Genomic DNA, 21,530 nt, shown 5'->3' with positions numbered 1-21,530 from the left:
TTGTAGAGGTTAGAGTTTGACTGATTAATTGAGTCTGTGGACAGGAGTCTATTATAAAGGTGACTATGTAAGACAGCTGTCTTTAACGCAGGTAACGAGTTGATTAGGAATGTCTAACTGGTCTGTAGGAGCCAGAACTCTTAATGGTTGGTAGGGGATTAAAAAATATTTCTCACAGGAAAATGCAAATAAATTTATATAAGTTATACAATGCGATTTTCTGGATTTTATTTTTGATATTCTATCTCTCACTGTTAAAATTAACCTACCTTTAAAATTATTGACTGTTCATGTCTTGGTCAGTGGGCAAAGTTACAAAATCAGCAAGGGACCAAATAATTATTCCCTTCATTGTATATCAGTGTACAGAGAAATGGTAACCCCTTAAGCCCCGGGGGTGGTTTGCACGTTAATGACCGGGCCAATTTTTACAATTCTGACCACTGTCCCTTTATGAGGTTATAACTCTGGAACACTTCAACGGATCATGATGATTCTGACATTGTTTTCTTGTGACATATTGTACTTCATGATAGTGGTAAAATTTATTTGATATTACCTGCGTTTATTTGTGAAAAAAACTGAAATTTGGCAAAAATGTTGAAAATTTCGCAATTTTCCAACTTTGAATTTTTATGCAATTAAATCACAGAAATATGTCACACAAAATACTTAATAAGTAACATTTCCCACATGTCTACTTTACATCAGCACAATTTTGGAAACAAATTTTGAAAAAGTTGACCAGCAATTTCTAATTTTTACAACACCATTTTTTTTTTTTAGGGACCACATCACATTTGAAGTCATTTTGAGGGATTTATAGGATTCTAAAAACTGTACCCCTCAAGGTGCTCAAAGCCATATTCAAGAAGTTTATTAACCCTTCAGGTGTTTCACAGGAATTTTTGGAATGTTTAAATAAAAATGAACATTTAACTTTTTTACACAAAAAATTTACTTCAGCTCCAATTTGCTTTATTTTCCCAAGGGTAAGAGAAGAAATTGGACCCCAAAAGTTGATGTCCAATTTGTCCTGAGTACCCTTATACCTCATATGTGGGGGTAAACCACTGTTTGGGCGCATGGCAGAGCTCGGAAGCGAAGGAGCGCTATTTGACTTTTCAATGCAAAATTCACTGGAATTCATATGGGACGCCATGTTGCGTTTGGAGAGCCCCTGATGTGCCTAAAATTGAAACTCCCCACAAGTGACACCATTTTGGAAAGTAGACCCCTTAAGGAACTTATCTAGATGTGTGGTGAGCACTTTGACCTATCAAGTGATTCACAGAAGTTTATAATGCAGAGCCGTAAAAATAAAAAATCATATTTTTTGACAAAAATGATCTTTTCGCCCCAAATTTTTTATTTTCCCAAGGGTAAGAGAAGACATTGGACCCCAAAAGTTGTTGTCCAATTTGTCCTGAGTAAGCTGAAACCCAATACGTGGGGGGGAACCGTTTGGGCGCATGGGAGAGCTCGGAAGGGAAGGAGCGCCATTTGGAATGCAGACTTAGATGGAATGGTCTGCAGGCGTCACGTTGCATTTGCAGAGCCCCTAATGTACCTAAACCGTAGAAAACGCCCACAAATGACCCCATATTGGAAACTAGACCCCCCAAAGAACTTATCTAGATGTGTTGTGAGAACTTTGAACCCCCAAGTGATTCACTACAGTTTATAACACAGAGCTGTGAAAATAAAAAATCCTTTTTTTTTCCACAAAAACTATTTTTTAGCCCCCAGTTTTGTATTTTTCCAAGGGAAACAGTGTAAATTGAACCCCAAAAGTTGTTGTCCAATTTGTCCTGAGTACGCCGATACCCAATATGTGGGGGAGAACCACCGTTTGGGCGCATGGCAGAGCTCGGAAGGGAAGGAGCGCCATTTGGAATGCAGACTTAGATGGATTGGTCTGCAGGCGTCATGTTGCATTTGCAGAGCCCCTGATGTAACTAAACAGAAGAAACCCCCCATAAGTGACCCCATATTGGATACTAGACCCCCCAAGGAACTTATCTAGATGTGTTGTGAGAACTTTGAACCCCCAAGTGTTTCACTACAGTTTATAACGCAGAGCCGTGAAAATACAAATTATTTTTTTCCCCACAAAAATTATTTTTTAGCCCCCAGTTTTGTATTTTCCCAAGGGTAACAGGAGAAATTGGACCCCAAAAGTTGTTGTCCAATGTGTCCTGAGTACGCTGATACCCCATGTGTTGTGGTAAACCCCTGTTTGGGCGCACGGGAGAGCTCGGAAGGGAAGGAGCACTGTTTTACTTTTTTAACGCAGAATTGGCAGGAATTGAGATCGGACGCAATGTTGTATTTGGAGAGCCCCTGATGTGCCTAAACAGTGGAAACCCCCCAATTATAACTGAAACCCTAATCCAAACACACCCCTAACCTAATCTCAACTGTAACCCTAACCACACCCCTAACCCTGACACACCCCTAACCCTAATCCCAACCCTATTCCCAACCGTAAATGTAATCCAAACCCTAACCCCAACTTTATCCCCAACCCTAACCCTAACTGTAGCCCTAACCCTAGCCCCAACCCTAACCCTAGCCCTAGCCGTAGTCCTAGCCCTAATGGGAAAATGGAAATAAATAAATGTTTTTAATTTTTCGTAACTAAGGGGGTGATGAAGGGGGGGGGGGGTTTGATATACTATTTATAGCGCGTTTTCTAGCGGATTTTTGATTGGCAGCCGTCACACACTAAAAGACGCTTTTTATTGCAACAAATGTTTTTTGCGATACATTTTGAGTGCTATAATTTTTCCATATTTTGGTCCAAAGAGTCATGTGAGGTCTTGATTTTTCGGGACGAGTTGACGTTTTTATTGGTAACATTTTCGGGCACGTGGCATTTTTTGGTCGCTTTTTATTCCGATTTTTGTGAGGCAGAATGACAGAAAACCAGCTATTCATTAATTTCTTTTTGGGGGGCGTTTATACCGTTCCGCGTTTGGTAAAATGGATAAAGCAGTTTTATTCCTCGGGTCAGTACGATTACAGCGATACCTCATTTATATCATTTTTTTATGTTTTGGCGCTTTTATACGATAAAAACTCTTATAGAAAAAATAATTATTTTTGCATCGCTTTATTCTGAGGACTATAACTTTTTTATTTTTTCGCTGATTATGCTGTATGGTGGCTCGTTTTTTGCGGGACAAGATGATGTTTTCAAGGGTACCATGTTTATTTATTTCCGTCTGTTTGATCGCGTGCTATTCCACTTTTTGTTCGGCGGTATGATAACAAAGCTTTGTTTTTTGCCTCTTTTTTCTTTTCTTTTTTACCGTGTTCACTGAAGGGGTTAACTAGTGGGACAGTTTTATAGGTCGGGTTGTTACGGATGCGGCGATACTAAATGTGTGTACTGTTTTTTTTTTTTTTTTATTTAGCTAAAAGAAAATATTTATTGGAACAATATATTTTTTTTTTATTATTATTTATTTAGGAATTTTTTTTTTTTTTTAACACCTGTATTTTTTTTTTATATATATATATTTTTACTTTGCCCCGGGGGGGGCATCACAGTAAAGTGACAGATCGCCGACCTGACACTTTGCTGTGCACTGTGCACATCGGCGATCTGACGTGCACAGAAGGGAGACTTCCTGGCGCCTGCTCTGAGCAGGCGCTGTGACGTCACCTCCCTGCAGGACCCGGATGCAGCCCCGCGGCCATTTTGGATCCGGGGCTTGCAGGGAGGAGACGCTCGGTACAAGGTGAGCACATGGCCTTGTACCGATCGTCTCAGGGAAGCCCGCAGGGAGCCCCCTCCCTGCGCGATGCTTCCCTGTACCGCCGGAACACTGCGATCATGTTTGATCGCAGTGTGCCGGGGGTTAACGTGCCGGGGGCGGTCCGTGACCGCTCCTGGCACATAGTGCCGGATGTCAGCTGCGATAGTCAGCTGACACCCGGCCGCGATCGGCCGCACTCCCCCCGTGAGCGCGGCCGATCGCTATGACGTACTATCCCGTCGGTGGGAATTAAGGCCCACCCCATCTCGACGGGATAGTACGTCATATGGGATTAAGGGGTTAATACCAGGCAATACTTACACTGTTTTCTTGTCCTGTCTTAGTAGTTTGGATGAAAACTCACTGAGAATGTCCAGGAAAGCCATGTTTAGAGGGGGGTGGATCTCTCCTTGTGGACTTGGCTCTTTAAAGGAAAATTCTATACCATCCCTGTAAAATATATGGAATATGATTAAATATTATAAACCGTTACTCAAAATAAATTAGGCAAATTATGTTCAGCTGCAAAGTAACTGCTTTTTTTTTTTAACTCTGAACGTACATACATAAGACTCTTATGGGAGACGGTTGGAAAACCAATCAACTTCGCAAACTTATGTTCACTACAAGGCTCAATTTGTAAATGACATAAAGAGAAAAAAATCTAAACACCAGAATTACGGTTCAATTGTGGAATTGTACTTTTTTTTTTTACAATCTCACTGCATTTTGAATTTTTCCCCCGTTTTCCAGTACACAATATGGTAAAACCAATGGTGTAGTTCAAAAGTACAACTCGTCCTGCAAAAAAACAAGCCCTCACACTGCCATATTGACCAGGTTATGGCTCTGGTAAGACACTGAGCAAAAAAAAAACGGAAACGCAAAAACAGAAAACCCTAAGGTCGAGAAGGGGTTAAAAGCAGCGATCAAACGTAGCTCTGACCTCTGCGGTTTCAGTCAGAAGCCAGCTAAATATCATAACCGGCGCTTGTGGATTTTGACGCAGGATCAATCCCTGAGCTTGATCCATAAATTCTCTATGTCCATATGATGCATATATAACGTTATATGGTTGCAACAAGGTTAAGAGGAGCAGTCAGATCTGCTGTCGCGTCCGTTAGTTAATACTTTTATTTCTCAACAAATAACAATTCTGGATCATCTTTTCTTAGATCCTTACATTGTTCAGTTCCTCCATTATTCATTCCAGAAAATAAATTTATACAAAAATTTGACAATTCGGTGCATGTACCTCTAGCACAGACTAGACAGCGTCAATGTGTAGTCACAACTACTTTACTTGTACTAGTTGTCAATGTATAAAGTACATTGCTATAAGGGATAGAAGTGCGAAGATAGCAGCATTTTGAGAAAAGATGCTCCAGAATGGTTTCTAGGGCCTCTCTAAATGTAATTACCGTATTTTTCGGATTATAAGACGCTTCAGATTATAAGACGCTTCGGATTATAAGACACACCCCAACTTTTGAGGAGAAAAAGGAGATTTTTGTGTACTCACCGTAAAATCTCTTTCTCTTAGCCTCTAATTGGGGGACACAGGACCATGGGTGTTATGCTGCTGTCCACTAGGAGGCGACACTATGCATAATCTGAAAAAGATTAACTGTGGCTCCTCCTATGCAGTATACACCCCTGGACGGCATCAGCCTTCACCAGTGTTGTGCAAAAACAGTAGGAGGAACGTAACATGAATAACATAATTATGCCTGTAAGAAGGCAACCATGTAACATGAATAACATAATTATGCCTGTAAGAAAGGCAACTATGTACGAGCTCAAGCAAACAATATGAGAACTCAACAGTTACAACGGCCCGGAAAGGGCAACAGGGTGGGAGCTGTGTCCCCCAATTAGAGGCTAAGAGAAAGAGATTTTACGGTGAGTACAAAAAAATCTCCTTTACTCTGTCGCCTCATTGGGGGACACAGGACCATGGGACGTCCTAAAGCAGTCCCTGGGTGGGAAGCAATGGACGAATATTGTGCAGACAGGCCCCTATACTTAGGGCACCGCCGCCTGCAGGACACATCTACCCAGGCTCGCGTCCGCTAAGGACTGGGTATGAACCCTGTAGTGTTTAGTAAACGTGTGTAGGCTAGTCCAAGTGGCCGCCTTACACACTTGTTGTGCCGAAGCCTGGTACCGAATGGCCCAGGAGGCCCATACCGCCCGTGTAGAGTGTGCTGTAATACCGGCTGGAAGAGGAGAATTCTTAAGGCGGTAGGCCTTTTGTATGGTGGATTTGATCCACCTGGCAAGGGTAGCTTTGGAAGCTGGCAGACCCTTGTGGCCGCCTTCCGGAAGGAGGAAAAGAGAATCAGACCTCCGGAAGGACGCAGTCCTAGACACGTATATACGCAATGCCCTGACAAGGTCAAGCGTATGCAGAGCCTTCTCCACTCTATGAACCGGAACCGGCCAAAGGGATGGTAGTGAAATTTCCTCATTGAGGTGGAAGTTGGACACAACCTTCGAAAGGAAGGATGGGACCGTACGAAGAACTACCTTGTCCTGGTGAAAAGCCAGGAAGGGCCGTCTGCAGGAGAGTGCGGTCAATTCAGACACCCTGCGTAGCGAGGTGATTGCCACCAGGAAAACCACATTCTGGGAAAGAAGGCGGAGCGGGACCTCCTTAAGGGGTTCGAAGGGTGGTTCCTGCAATGCTGTCAGGACCAGGATGAGGTCCCACGTTTCTAGTGGTCGTCTGTAGGGGAGAACCAATCGGGAAACCCCCTGAAGGAAAGTCCTTACTTGCAGCTTGGTAGCAATGCGCCTTTGAAAAAGCACTGAGAGGGCTGACACCTGACTCTTAAGCGAGCCCAATGACAGCCTGGCCTCCAGACCCGATTGGAGAAACCCAAGTACTTTGGGTAGAGAATAAGGGAGTGGGATCTGGCCACGAGATTCGCACCAGGTAAAGAAAGCTTTCCAGGTACGGTAATAAATCTTGGCAGAGGCTGGCTTCCGTGCCCTGATCATGGTTGCAATGACGTCCGTCGAGAGCCCTGCCTGGGTTAGAACTCAGGTCTCAAGGGCCACACCGTCAAATTGAGAGCCTCTGAGTTCTGGTGGTAGAACGGCCTTTGTGATAGAAGATCGTGGAGGTCGGGGAGACGCCAGGGGGCGTCTGCTGTGAGTTGTACGATGACGGCGTACCATGTGCGTCTGGGCCAGTCCGGTGCAATTAGGATGGTTGGAACTCCCTCTTGTTTGATCTTCCTCACCACTCTGGATATCAGGGGGAGAGGTGGAAAAATATACAGAAGCTAGAACTGGGTCCAGTCCTGAACCAGAGCGTCTGCTCCAAGCGACCGCGGATCGTGTGTTCTGGCCATGAAGTTGGAGACCTTGGCATTGAAGTGGGATGCCATTAGGTCCCCATCCGGGGTCACCCAGTGGAGACAGATCTGGTGAAAAATTTTGGGATGGAGAGACCACTCTCCCGAGTCTATACCTTGTCGGCTGAGGAAGTCTGCTTCCCAGTTGTCCACACCCGGGATGTGGACCGCCGAAAGAACCGACCCTGTGTCCTCCGCCCAGCGGAGGATGTGTGACACTTCTCGCATCGCCTGGGTACTGAGGGTCCCCCCTTGGTGATTCACATATGCCACAGCCGTGGCATTGTCCGACTGTATTCTGATGTGAGAGGCTGCCAGTAAGTGATGGAAGGCCCTCAATGCCAGAAGGATGGCACGAATTTCCAGGATGTTGATGGGCGTGGTCGCTTCCATTGGGGACCACTGGCCCTGTGGTGTAGGTGCATCGCACCCCAACCCATCAGGCTGGCGTCGGTGGTCAGAACCTTCCATTGACCTGTGAGGAAGGATTTCCCCTTTGCTAGCGAGGTTGGCTTGAGCCACCAGTGCAGGGACCTCCTGGTTGACGACATTAGCTGGAACTCCCTGTCGAGAGAAAAGGGATTCCTGTCCCAGGACCTGAGAATGGCTAATTGGAGAGGTCTGAGGTGAAACTGGGCAAATGGGACCGCTTCTATTGCTGCTGCCATCTTGCCGAGGACTCTCATGGCAAACCGGAGAGATCGAGGGGGTTTGCGGAGGAGGGTGCGAACTGCTAGTCGGAGAGCCAGTGCCTTGTCCTTGGGAAGGAGCACTAGACTCCTGGAGGTGTTGAATAACATTCTCAGGAAGGTCAGGGACTGACTCGGGGTTGGTGATTACTTTTGTAGGTTGATTAACCAGCCCATGCGACTGAGAGTATCGGTTGTGATTGAGACGCTGAGCTCGTAGTCATTGAAGGTGGGAGCCTTGATGAGTAGATCGTCCAGGTATGGAACGACTACTATGCCTCTGGAGTGCAGGACGTCCATGGTGGCTGCCATGACTTTGGTGAACACTCTGGGAGCCGTGGCGAGTCCGAAGGGGAGAACCACGAATTGGTAGTGGTCCTGGCCTATTGCGAACCTGAGAAACCTCTGATGGGCAGGTGCAATGGGTATATGCAGGTATGCGTCTTGTATGTCTATGGAGGCGAGATATTCTCCCTTCTCCATGGACGCAATGATGGACCTAAGGGACTCCATGCGGAAATGACGGTCCCGTACATATTTGTTGAGCTGTTTTAGGTCTAGTATGGGCCGTACGCTGCCTCCTTTCTTGGGAACTACGAACAGATTGGAGTAGAACCCTCGGAAGCGGTCGGTCGTGGGTACCGGTACTATGACTCCTGCTTGAAAAAGCGAGGAGACCGCTTGGTGGTAGGCACGAGCCTTGGCTGGCGGTTTTGGGGGGAAAGAGAGGAAGAATCGGTCCGGTGGGTTGGAGGTGAAGTCTATTTTGTATCCGGAAGACACTAGTTCCCTGACCCACCTGTCTTCTGTAATAGGCAGCCAGACTTGATGAAAGAGCAAAAGTAGGCCGCCTACTGGTGTGGTGTTTTCCGGAGTCCGTGAGTCATGATGAGGAGAAAGTCTGAGATTTTCCTCCTCTGGGCTTAGGCTGGCCTGCTTTTGACTGCCAGGTCTTGCCCGACCTTTGCGTCGATCGTGAGTTGTCCCTGCGTGGGGAACGGTTACGATTTTGTGCTGGACGCGAGACGGACCAGCCCGAGGAATTCCGAAAGGATCGGAATCGAGTTTGGTTACGCTTCTTGTAAGTGCGTTTAGCTTTCAGTTGGGGAAGAGAAGTACTCTTACCCCCGGTGGCGTTGGATATCATAGTGTCCAACTGTTCCCCGAAAAGTCTCCCACTGAGGTAGGGGAGGTGCGTGAGGGACTTCTTTGAGGCTGCGTCCGCTTTCCATTCCCACAGCCAGAGGATACGCCGAATCGTGATGGCGTTTGATGCTATCCCCGCTACTCCCCTTGCTGAATCCAGAGCTGCATGGAGCATGTAGTCTGCTACAACTGCTATTTGAACCGTTTGGTCCGACAGCTCAGGAGCGGATGCTTGGAGAGCTTGTAAATTCTTTGCCCAGGCCAGAATGGTCTTGGCAGCCCACACTGAGGCGAACGCGGGAGCCAGGGATGCCCCTGCTGCCTCGAAAATTGAACGAGCCATGCGTTCTACCTGCCGGTCTGCTGCGTCCCTGAGGGTTGAGCTATCTGGCAGTGAAAGGAGGGTCTGTGCTGCCAGCCTAGAGACTGGGGGGTCCACTTCAGGTGGATCTGTCCATTCCTTGGTGTCCTTCTGTGGGAAGGGGTACCTCGCCTCCAGATATTTGCGATTAGCGAATTTTTTCTCAGGCTGTGAGAGCTGCTTTTTAAGGATCGCCTTAAACTCTGGGTGGTTAGAGAAAACCTTAGGCGGCTTCAGAGGTCCTTCAAAGGAAATCTTGTGTTCTGGGGCCTCTGGTGGCGGATCAGAAATGTCCAGCACCTGATGCATGGAAGAAATTATGTCCTCAACTAGCGCTGTATTGCTAGGAGGGATTGGGATCAGGGACCCCTCCGTTTCCCTGTCTGAGTCAGAGTCGCAGATGCCCTCCGAATCCTGTGTATCACTGAGGCGTCCCCTGCTGAGTGGGCTGGGGAGGAGGCCTTCTCTGGTCAGGGATTGCGGACATCTGCATTGTCTGTCCCTGGAATGGGTTGGTCTAGATGACCTGGAGCTACGGTGTCTCTCCCTAGAGGGGGATAACCGTGTGCTATGGGATGACGCAGATGGACTTGATCTATGGGTCCGCTTGCGTCCTGACCGAGACGTGGATGTGCCAGGGTCATCTTGTTCCTGAGTCAAGCTCTCCCTTCAGGCTCTCCCGGGGCATGGCCCTGCAGAGCCTGAAGCAATGTGGAAGTTAGGTTATCTATAGACTGCGTCATAGATTGCGATATCTGAGTAGCCCATTCCGGCGTGGCATTAGACACCGAGGCATTGGCAGGGGCTTCTTGGGGCTCTGACACATTAGTTTGTATACAGTTCTGACAATGCGGGTACGTGCTGCTACTGGGGAGAGCGGTCCCACAGGCTGTGCAGAATGCATAATAGCAGTTCTGCTTGGTTCTCTTGGACCTTGAGCCCGGCATAGTGCCCAGATGCCGGCAGAGGACCTTACAGGGGTAGAGAAACCTATAGGGGAGCCTTATAGGTAATATGGATTCACAGCTGAGTAAAAAAACCCAGCTGTGATCTTACCCCACCAGTGTGCCCCTAGGTCCAGCGCCGAAGATCCACAGTCCTGTGCCCCCCAGAGACTGGCTGCCTGGTCCTGCAGACCGGGAGATGGAGGGTTAATCTGCAGCAGAAAATGGCTGCTGAGACAGAGAAGAAAGGAGGAGAAGGGGGCGGAGAGCTGGAAAAAAAGCGGCAAGGCTGTGTAAAAACGCGCCCTTTCTGTCTCGATCCACCCCCTTTATGACACTGTAGAGTGTCATATTTGTCATCCGGGGGGCGGAGAGGAGGCGGCAGCTTCAGCTAGGCCGAAGCCGGGGCCTAAATTAGATGCCTGAGGCCCAGAAGGGCTCCAGGCTGGCGCGAAAGTCCGGGAGGGGGACGGATCTGAACCGGACCCCTCCGGATTTAAAGGCAGGATGGCGGTGGGGCTATAAGCGGAAGCGGGAGCCCGGTTAGGGTCTCCCTGAGGCAGTATAGAGCTGGTGCTGCCGCAGAGACAGGGGCGCAGGGAGCCCTGTGTCTGTATGTGCCATGCCTGCCTGCACTCCCCCCGGCCCCAACAGGAGCCCGCAGCTGGGCTGAGGTCCCTGGATGCAGGCGCAGTGTGCTGGCCCATTGCTGGGAGCTTCAGAGTGCTGCCTGTACAGGCCCTACCTGAGGCGTCTCAACCTAATACCCCCAGAGGGGGATAGGGAGGGTGCTGTTGTCGCCTTCAGGGGCCTTTATCCTCGCCTCGACCTCAACCCAGAAACCAAAAGGAATTGGGGAAGGAGGGGGCGTCTCGACTTCGAACCAGCACCCGAGGGACTGGGGAAGGAGCAACATGGGGAATAGCCATCTCTATTTCAACTGGGCACCCCATAATAGGGGGCCGAGGAAGGAGCCATGCCGGGAGTCTCACAGGAGACCCTCTTTTCTTCATCTGTAATCCCGTCGGAAAAAACGGAGTAAAAATCTTTTAGGTGTGCCTCCTATGCGACACTAAGCAAAAACTGGAGAAGGCTGATGCCGTCCAGGGGTGTATACTGCATAGGAGGAGCCACAGTTAATCTCTTTCAGATTATGCATAGTGTCGCCTCCTAGTGGACAGCAGCATAACACCCATGGTCCTGTGTCCCCCAATGAGGCGACAGAGTAAATAAGCTTCTTATAATCCATGCGTCTTACTGTTTACCGGGGGTGGGGGTGGGGGTGGGGGTTGGTTGTGGTGAGGCGGGGTCCCAGGGTCGCTGCTGGAGGAAGCAGGAGTGGGGTGATGCTGCAGGCCGTAGGCTTGGATGAGGGGGGGCTCCGATGTGCGGCACACTGGTCCTGTGCTGATGCGGGTGTCTTGTGCAGGTACATGTCCGGTGCTGCTGCCGGGTGTCTCCGGGTGCCAGGCGGTTGCTGGCCGGGGCTGCGGGTGTCTCCGGTGCCCAGCGGTGCTGCGTGCGTGTCAGGCTCTGCCGGCCCCCGGCGGCAGCCATATTCCCGGAGTCCACCGCACTCACACAGGGAACAGTGGAATTACCAGGGCTCTGGTATGTCACAAAATCCCTGCAGAGCCCCGGGCAGCGGCGGACACCCACGCAGCACTGCTGGGCACCAGAGATACCAGCAGACACCCCCTAATCCCAGCCTGTGGCCTACACCCACGGTATCGGTAAGGTATGTCCGCTTTAGTCTAGCCAATCCATAAACCGGCCTCTCACTAGCTGAATGCAAAAAAACCCCTCTACATACATAACAGTCTCTATTGATAAGTGTGTATAAATTCTGATACAGGTAGCTAGGGTTCACATAAAATAAGTACAATGAAGATGTGATTACTTGTGTAACATTGCAATGGCTTCTCGAGTTTTAAGCTGATCAAGTCCAAAGGTTAAAGCAAAGCGCCTTGCCAGCTCTTTTATGCCACTGAATGTTGGTGATGATCGGTCAAAGTTATAGCCATGTTCCTGGATCATCTCATTGAAAAGCTGTGGATGGTAAAAAATACATAAAACAAGTACAAGCTGTATAATCATCCATTATAGTTTTCCAGATTTTACGCTACTGAATAACTATTAGAAAATGATGCTTAGTAAATGATGATCAATGCACAAAAACGCTAATATTTGGCATGCTTATTAATTTTCAGCCTTTATTCAAGCAGACCCCCCATTTTACACATCAGCTATAAAACCTTTTTCCATAAAACTATACAATTGTGATATTTAATGCAGCTCATGCTGTACACTTACAGTCATGGCCAAGTGTTGGCACCTTTGAAACGGTTTCAGAAAATGAAGTATTTCTCCCAAAAAATTCTTGCAATTGCACGTTTCATATACAAGTTTGTTTCCTTTGTGTGTATTGGAACAAAAATGTAAATTGGAACATAATTTCACATAAAACCTCCAAAATGGGCAGGACAAAATTGTGCCAACACTGTGGGCCATGACTGTGTAACATGAGACTTAGGCTACTTTCACACTTGCGTTTTTTGTTTTCCGTCGCAATCCTTCGTTTTGGGTAAAAAACGGATCCTGCAAATGTGCCCACAGGATGCATTTTTTCCCCATAGACTTGTATTGCCGACTATATGACTATACGTCGCGTCCGTCGTGCACTGGATGCGTCGTGTTTTGGCGGACCGTTTTCACAAAAAAACATTCAAGGGAACTTTTTTTGTACATCGGGTCCGCCATTTCCTATCACGCATGTGCGGCCGGAACTCTGCCCCCTCCTCCCCGGGACTTTACAATGGGCAGCGGATGCGTTCAAAAAACTGCATTCGCGGCCCATGTTGTGCCAAATTTTCACAACGTCCCTCGGGCCGACGCTTAGGCGACGTCCGCGTAACGACGCAAGTGTGAAAGTAGCCTTAGGCCTCTTTCACACTTCCGTCTTTCTCCTTACGTTGAAATACGTCGGTTTGTGAAAAAACAGGATCCTGCAAATTTGTATGCAGGATCCTGTTTTATCCCATTCACTTGTATTAATGACGTATGGGCACACGTTATGTCCGTCGTGCACTGGATCCTGTGCATTTTGGCGGACCGTCGTCTGCTAAAAACGTTCAAGGGAACCTTTTTTCTGTACGTTGGAGCCTGTGTTTCCTACTGAGCATGCCCGGCAGGAAATCTCTCTCTCCTCCCCAGGATTTTACATTTTACCTTTCCGGACAGCGGACCCGTTGAAGCACTGCATCCGCTGCACACGTTAACCACTACTTCCCAAACGTCCGTCGGTATGTTGCGCCGAAGATTTGTGACGGACGACTACTGACGGAAATGTGAAAGAAGCCTAAGCTAAACCAAAATGTAATAAATAATGAGCTCAGGAATAACTCAACCCTAAACAAGCTTCTTTGTTCACAATATATGCATCTGTACCAACTGTAAAACGGATACATTTTAGGTAAAAATGGAATAAAAGTTAATTGCTTAAAAGGACAAGTGACCTGAAAATGCAGCATACCTGTTGTAAACTGAGGATGAGTGTCTTTGCGCATTGGATTTTATCGATCTGTCGGGTTTTACTCATCGTTTCTTTTATGATGTCTCCATAGTCATTATAGTACTACGAAGAAAAAACATTTCATTAGTATCCTTGAAATAAATATAGAAAAGTGGCTTTATGACTAATAATTCACAGCTATAATTATTGGCAAGAAAACAAGGATCGATGCCATGAATAGGGCAACGCCACATAATCATGGTCTGTGTTACGCAGCTAAGAATCATTCGGTTTTACCAGTTTTTGTACACATGGCTTGTACAGGAATACACCGACACCCTAACTCAAATATTCTTGCAAGTTATTCCTGGTTGTTGGTCTGACTGTGGTTACATTTAAGGGATGATATACAGTAGTGAAAAAGTATAAGATCAAAAAGGTATTAATTGGCTTATGTACGTACCCTCATGTACTGCTTGAAGATGTCAGCTGCAGTATTCATTTCAACCACATTATATACTATGAGCTTGCAGTATGCTGCAAGTAGATTTCGCCTTTTGTGTAATGCTTCGATTTTACTAGCTTCATCGTCTTGTTGACCATCTAAAAACAAACAGGGAAAAACAGAGCTTAAAAAAAAACGAAGGATAAGCAAAAGAGTAGAGAGCGACTTCTTACGCAGCTCTATAATGCAGTACAACTATTAATATGGCCATTGCAGAGGGCAGTATGTAGACGCATACACAGCTCTATAATGCAGTACAAATATTAATATGGCCATTGCAGAGGGCAGTATGTAGATGCATACACAGCCAGCAGGATGGACTCTGTGTGATGACAGCTTCCTGTTATAGCTAGAATTTACTTAAAAGGGATTGTCCAGTGGAAACAAGCTATGACCCATCCCAAGGATAGATGAGAACTTATTGATTAGTGGGGTCAGACCACAGGAACCTGCACCAGCCAGAAGAACGGGGCCAGCTGTGAACTGGGAACACCCCCTAGGTGTCCACTTTACAGCTGCAGGTGCTACCCGGTGCCATTTTATAGTAGATCAGCAATGTGCACAGACTTACAAATTGTCTCTGTCAACTTTAAATTCTGTGATCTGAGAGCAGCTCCGTAATTACCGTTGAACACAAAGTCTGGGCAAAAGCGATGCGGCACTGATTTCATCCAGTGACATGTACTCGCCGCTCACTGGTAATAACTCTGATCTGAGCGTAGCTGTGATGTCATTGCAGCAGCTGTACTCAGATCACAGTAATAACTCATGAGTGCTCATCAGCTCCAGGCATCAGGGCTAGGGCAGGGACAGCATCCAGAAGTTGGTACATGTCACTGGATGACATCCCCGCAGGAGTGCTGGTGCCTGAACCTGGTGACCGTTCAATACTGTAATGTGAGCACCACAATGACATAACTGTGGCGCTGAGATCACAGCAATTCTCCACTGCCATGTCATCTTACCCTATTAAGTAATACAGTCCGCTGAGCGGTGTATCTAATCCTATTGTGTGACAGATAGCTGTGCATCTAATCTTAGCATGTGATATAGTCCATTGAGCAATGTATCCAATTTGCTGAACCGTGTATCTAATCCTATCATATGTTACACAGTCTACTGAGCCATGTATCTAATCATGTGTGATGTTTGCTGTGCATCTTATCTTTTTATGTATGATACAGTAAGCTGAGCCATGCATTTAATGCTATCATGTGATACAGTTCACTGTACATCTAATCTTATCATGCGTGATACAGTCCGCTAAGCTGTGTATTTTATCCCTTCATATGCGATACCGACTGAAGACCTGTGTAAATCCTGTGATCTGAGCACTGCAGCCACAATAATATGACTGCTCCGTTCAGATCTCTGTAGAGACAAGTGTAGAGCCAGCCAGCCTTTCTTGGGCACATGGTCCACCTCACATAGTCGCATTGCAGTTACCAACAAAATGTCCCTGCACTGTGATCCTCAACTTCATTCTCCCTTATCCGTCTGCAAGCACCCAGACCGGGAGGTGTGCCATCATGCGCATGTGAGCAGATCCCGCTCACTTTTACTGTAGACGTAATGCAAGCTAGCAATACACTAGGTTTTCATGACAAATGTCAGCAGCTTCTCCCCTCTAGTGTTTCAAAGTTGAAAATATCAGAACTTTTTCAATTATTTTACATATTTTATACCATTAAAATTTACTTTAAAAAAAAAAAAACACATTAATACTTTACATTTTTTTTAGTTGCTACAAATTTTTTTTTTTTCAGTCACATTCTTTTTAATAGGTTAATAACATACGAGAATATCAAGACTCCGGAGAGTAACACAACACACTGAACTGGCATTGTTGTCCTTGGCTGCCAATTACATAGATTCTTAATTTTTTTTCTGAAAAGATTAATAAAGCTGGGCACACTGGTTGCTAATAGCAACTAGGCAAGATTTCTGGTTTTGATAAATGAGGTTTATTACCCTGGAATTGAAACATTTCAACGTAGGAAGCCATTTGTGCATGGCTGATCCATACCAGCATTACATTGTCGTTAGCTGTGTAATCTGTGGCACTATGTAGCCACTTACCTGTACTGCTGTTATCATCATCTTGGTCAATAAAGACATGATCCAAAATAAAGCTTAATAACTCAGACTGTAATGAAGAATCGGGAGAGTACACAAGTGGCTCTAAATTGTCACGGCCCCCAACTACAATCTGGTGGCTAAAGATCATCAGCACATCAGAGAGAATAGTAAACGCCTGAAACAGAAACCATTTTAACATTAGAAAATAATGCATCATATATTCAACAAGTTCATGTCCAATTAAATAATATGCAAAAATTGCTATCAGACCATGCTACAACAGCATGCATACGCATTATGCAAAAGTCAGCGCATGTGCCTGACAGTGGCCATAAATGCAGTGTGCCCCTAGCCTCAGTTCTGTCATCCTGATTTCCAGCACATTTAGTTTTAAACAGTAAAAGGGCATGAAGTGTGAAATCAATAAAGGTGTACTCCCATCTGTAAGAATAATGCAGGGCAGCACTGTGGCCCAGTGGTTAGCACTGCAGCCCTGGGTTCAAATCCCACCAAGGACAACATCTGCAAGGAGTTTGTATGTTCTCCCAGTGTTTGCGGGGGTTTCCTCCGGGTTCTCCGGTTTCCTCCCACACTCCCTAGACATACTGATAGGGAATTTAGATTGTGAGCCTCATCGGGGATAGTGATGATAATGTGTGCAAACTGTAAAGCGCTGCGGAATATGTTAGCGCTATATAAAAATAAAGATTATTATTATTAATACTGGCAAATATCTCCAGATAGAAACGTAGTATAGTTCTCCTGATTCACTATATCACTTTCCCCATGATCAGCGTTGCCGTAGCTTAGGTACAACCACTCATATGGTGACAGTTAGCTAGTTAGTTATTAGTGGTTGTAATCATGAATACCTAAGCTATGGCAATGCCCTGCACATGGGGTATTGGGATAGGATGTTGGCGATGGGAATACCCCTTTAAGACAATGGACAACATAAAACCAACACAAAAAAAGTTTGCCGTTTTGCTAAATGAGCACGGAGAGCCCTTACTAGATTTCATTTTTAAATTGGTCAACGACATGTAATTTTATCTTGTTCACATATTTAAAGGGAATCTGTGAGCAGCATGATTTACGGATAGATACCCCGATTCCAGCAATGTCACTTTCCCTTCTGCATGCTGTCAAAAATGATAAAAAAAAGTTTTCTCTGCTGCAGGTCTAGCCGGGCTCTGAATGTGGAGCGCTGTATAACCCGCACACACCGCTGATTGGTAGAAAGCTGCTAATCAGTGTTGGGGATGGAGTTACAAAGAGCAGCTGACTAGGAGGACCAAGACACCTAGTCCTCTTGTAGTGATGATAATCTGCTGATAAAACACTGATTTTAATGAAACAACTACACACTGTCCAGTTTGTGACACATCACTGGAACTAGGCTATCAGTCCATACATCAAAATATTCTCTTTAAGGAAGGAAATCTGGTATCTTAATGAGACCAAAAGGTGGCACTGATGGATTCCCTAATGACATTATTTCCTAGCTCAGCAAGAACACGAATATAGACATTCACATAGCAAGTATGTTTGTGCATTACAAGAAATGGAGTTTAGTAGCAGTAAAGCGATCATTGTTATGTTACCAATTACAAATTGACTCTTTAACATATTTTTCTTATTACTTTATCCTTTTACCCAGCATCTGTTATGAAAACTGACCAAGGTAGAACATTAAAGGGAGGTAAGAAATTAACCACTACAATTATTTACAGACATAACGGGAGCAGAGACTTGTATTATTTTAATGATATGAATGACTGAACTACAGAATATCTTATTTCAATGATTACAAACCTGTTCTTTTACAGCAGTGTGCACATTGGTAAGGTAATGTTGACATATTTGGCAAAATACCCTCATTTGTCTCTTTAACGTTATTAGTTCCTCCTGTAAGAAAATCATTATATTAGAATAAAGAAAACTGAAAAAAGACCAAGACTGGGGGAGTGCACAAATTAGGAAATACCTTAGTTGAGCCAGTCTCTGATATCTTTGCCAGTTGCCAAAGAATGATATAATGGGTACACTGTAAAGCATGGATGACGATCTGACACAGAAGAGAAGATGATATTACTAAAGAATTATTTAAAGGAAAAAATGACCACACAGTGAAATGTAGGAAACTGACCTGCTCTGGCATGTCCCCATTTTCAATGCCAGTTTTTAATAGCTTGTAATTGCTGCTGAATAAGTCCCACCGGGAAAGATCGTGTGCGCTGAAAGACGCAGAAAGTTACCGTATGTCATTTTTATCTGCCTTTTATAGATTTTCTTAACTTTGATAACACATAACCCCCTCATACCAAAAAACACCCTCATCATCACTTGTTAATAAGTACTGATATCAAAAGAGAAAAATGGGTGAAGCTGGTATGTATGAAGTGAGGAACTTATCAGTGTTCTCTAAAGGTCTGCCATGTCAGAAAGAAACGTCTAGTCAGTATACATGATTCATTCAATAACACTGGCACTTCATACCCCACTCTTAATGAAGGGATCACTAGAGAAAAAGCGCTGGGAATGTGATCCAGTCACTAACTGAGTAACATTTCTGGCAGAGGCGCACAAATCAGATGCAGCTTACAACTCCTGTGCGCCCAGAAAGGTTACTCAGTTAGTGACTGGATCCCAATCCCAGCGTAATTTACGCCAATAAAGAAGCATGAAATTTCCATGCAGGTCCTTGCCCTGTCCAAGCGTTGCCCACTTTGGCATAGCTGGTAGGAAGGGGGTAAAAACAACCAAAGGCCACACAGTTCTTTCATTTTCAGACATTTCAAGGTGTTTTACACCAGAAAGCGGGTGAAAGCACCTTGATGAATCGGGCCCCGCCTGTCTTTTGGTAGTATGGCATTCAGCCAGTCCATACAGCACAAAAGAGGAAATACACCTTTGTAAGTATGAGATGTACAAGAATATTTCCTTAATGTTGTACTAGCAGAGCCCCAGATGTAAAGAACGTCTAGATCAGCCTTGGTAGATTATCAGCAGAGAGTACATAAAATGTTGCCCAATTTGCTGCTAGATGAGCAGAGATCTTATATGTATTTTAGAGTTTCTAATCCTATCCCATCTTTTTTTTACTTGATTTATTTTACTATTAGGAGATCTTAAGTCTTGGACCTCACCTTCTTTTCACATGAACAGGACAGTTTAACTGAAGACTATCAAACACTTCAGAGCATAGTTAGGGGAGCAAGGTCCAGAAAGTTATGTATGTCCCACTAGTCGCTAAAACACGCAGGGATGACTTGCTGTAAAGTCCTACTGTAGTTTGTGACATGAAGTGTAAGAATACAGATAACATTTCTAGGATGAAGGGTAACCAGAGAAGTCTACTTAGCTCATATACAGTGGGGCAAAAAAGTATTTAGTCAGTCAGCAATAGTGCAAGTTCCACCACTTAAAAAGATGAGAGGCGTCTGTAATTTACATCATAGGTAGACCTCAACTATGAGAGACAAACTGAGAAAAAAAAAAAATACTGAAAATCACATTGTCTGTTTTTTTATCATTTTATTTGCATATTATGGTGGAAAATAAGTATTTGGTCAGAAACAAAATTTCATCTCAATACTTTGTAATATATCCTTTGTTGGCAATGACAGAGGTCAAACGTTTTCTGTAAATCTTCACAAGGTTGCCACACACTGTTGTTGGTATGTTGGCCCATTCCTCCATGCAGATCTCCTCTAGAGCAGTGATGTTTTTGGCTTTTCGCTTGGCAACACGGACTTTCAACTCCCTCCAAAGGTTTTCTATAGGGTTGAGATCTGGAGACTGGCTAGGCCACTCCAGGACCTTGAAATGCTTCTTACGAAGCCACTCCTTCGTTGCCCTGGCGGTGTGCTTTGGATTATTGTCATGTTGAAAGACCCAGCCACGTTTCATCTTCAATGCCCTTGCTGATGGAAGGAGGTTTGCACTCAAAATCTCACGATACATGGCCCCATTCATTCTTTCATGTACCCGGATCAGTCGTCCTGGCCCCTTTGCAGAGAAACAGCCCCAAAGCATGATGTTTCCACCACCATGCTTTACAGTAGGTATGGTGTTTGATGGATGCAACTCAGTATTCTTTTTCCTCCAAACACGACAAGTTGTGTTTCTACCAAACAGTTCCAGTTTGGTTTCATCAGACCATAGGACATTCTCCCAAAACTCCTCTGGAGCATCCAAATGCTCTCTAGCAAACTTCAGACGGGCCCGGACATGTACTGGCTTAAGCAGTGGGACACGTCTGGCACTGCAGGATCTGAGTCCATGGTGGCGTAGTGTGTTACTTATGGTAGGCCTTGTTACATTGGTCCCAGCTCTCTGCAGTTCATTCACTAGGTCCCCCCGCGTGGTTCTGGGATTTTTGCTCACCGTTCTTGTGATCATTCTGACCCCACGGGGTGGGATTTTGCGTGGAGCCCCAGATCGAGGGAGATTATCAGTGGTCTTGTATGTCTTCCATTTTCTAATTATTGCTCCCACTGTTGATTTCTTCACTCCAAGCTGGTTGGCTATTGCAGATTCAGTCTTCCCAGCCTGGTGCAGGGTTACAATTTTGTTTCTGGTGTCCTTTGACAACTCTTTGGTCTTCACCATAGTGGAGTTTGGAGTCAGACTGTTTTAGGGTGTGCACAGGTGTCTTTTTATACTGATAACAAGTTTAAACAGGTGCCATTACTACAGGTAATGAGTGGAGGAAAGAGGAGACTCTTAAAGAAGAAGTTACAGGTCTGTGAGAGCCAGAAATCTTGAAATTTTGTTTCTGACCAAATACTTATTTTCCACCATAATATGCAAATAAAATGATAAAAAAACAGACAATGTGATTTTCTGGATTTTTTTTTCTCAGTTTGTCTCCCATAGTTGAGGTCTACCTATGATGTAAATTACAGACGCCTCTCATCTTTTTAAGTGGTGGAACTTGAACTATTGCTGACTGACTAAATACTTTTTTGCCCCACTGTATAAATTATTTGTTAAGTGTATGCTTTAGATGTGAATAAAAATGAACATAGTGATGAAAACTTACTTATGGAAAGCAGTTATCCTTTTCAGTGTAGATAGAACTTGATATGCGTCGTCCTCATCCGGTTCTTCTTCCTAGAAATGATCATGACAGAAAATAATCATTATTTTTATTTCTTCATACTG

The 21,530-nt window shown here is 45.2% G+C and overlaps 1 protein-coding gene across 2 annotated transcripts in view; it reads right to left on the bottom strand.

Annotated features, from left to right (window-relative positions):
- STAG2 (STAG2 cohesin complex component) overlaps positions 1-21,530 on the bottom strand; it is a 221,829-nt gene that overhangs the window by 13,701 nt on the left and 186,598 nt on the right. For both annotated transcript variants that reach the window (XM_077285110.1, XM_077285109.1), the window contains exons 21-29: positions 21,409-21,479; positions 18,511-18,598; positions 18,349-18,429; positions 18,177-18,269; positions 16,362-16,536; positions 14,241-14,380; positions 13,799-13,900; positions 12,167-12,315; positions 4,086-4,214 (exon numbers count right to left, since the gene is read on the bottom strand). In XM_077285110.1, coding sequence (XP_077141225.1) covers positions 4,086-4,214; positions 12,167-12,315; positions 13,799-13,900; positions 14,241-14,380; positions 16,362-16,536; positions 18,177-18,269; positions 18,349-18,429; positions 18,511-18,598; positions 21,409-21,479 — 1,028 coding nt within the window. The remainder of the gene's footprint in view (positions 1-4,085; positions 4,215-12,166; positions 12,316-13,798; positions 13,901-14,240; positions 14,381-16,361; positions 16,537-18,176; positions 18,270-18,348; positions 18,430-18,510; positions 18,599-21,408; positions 21,480-21,530) is intronic.

Source organism: Ranitomeya variabilis, chromosome 2, assembly GCF_051348905.1.
Source record: "Ranitomeya variabilis isolate aRanVar5 chromosome 2, aRanVar5.hap1, whole genome shotgun sequence".
Lineage (NCBI taxonomy): Eukaryota > Metazoa > Chordata > Amphibia > Anura > Dendrobatidae > Ranitomeya > Ranitomeya variabilis.
The sequence above is the reverse complement of the archived record's forward strand: the minus strand, read 5'-3'. Positions and strand labels throughout refer to the sequence as shown.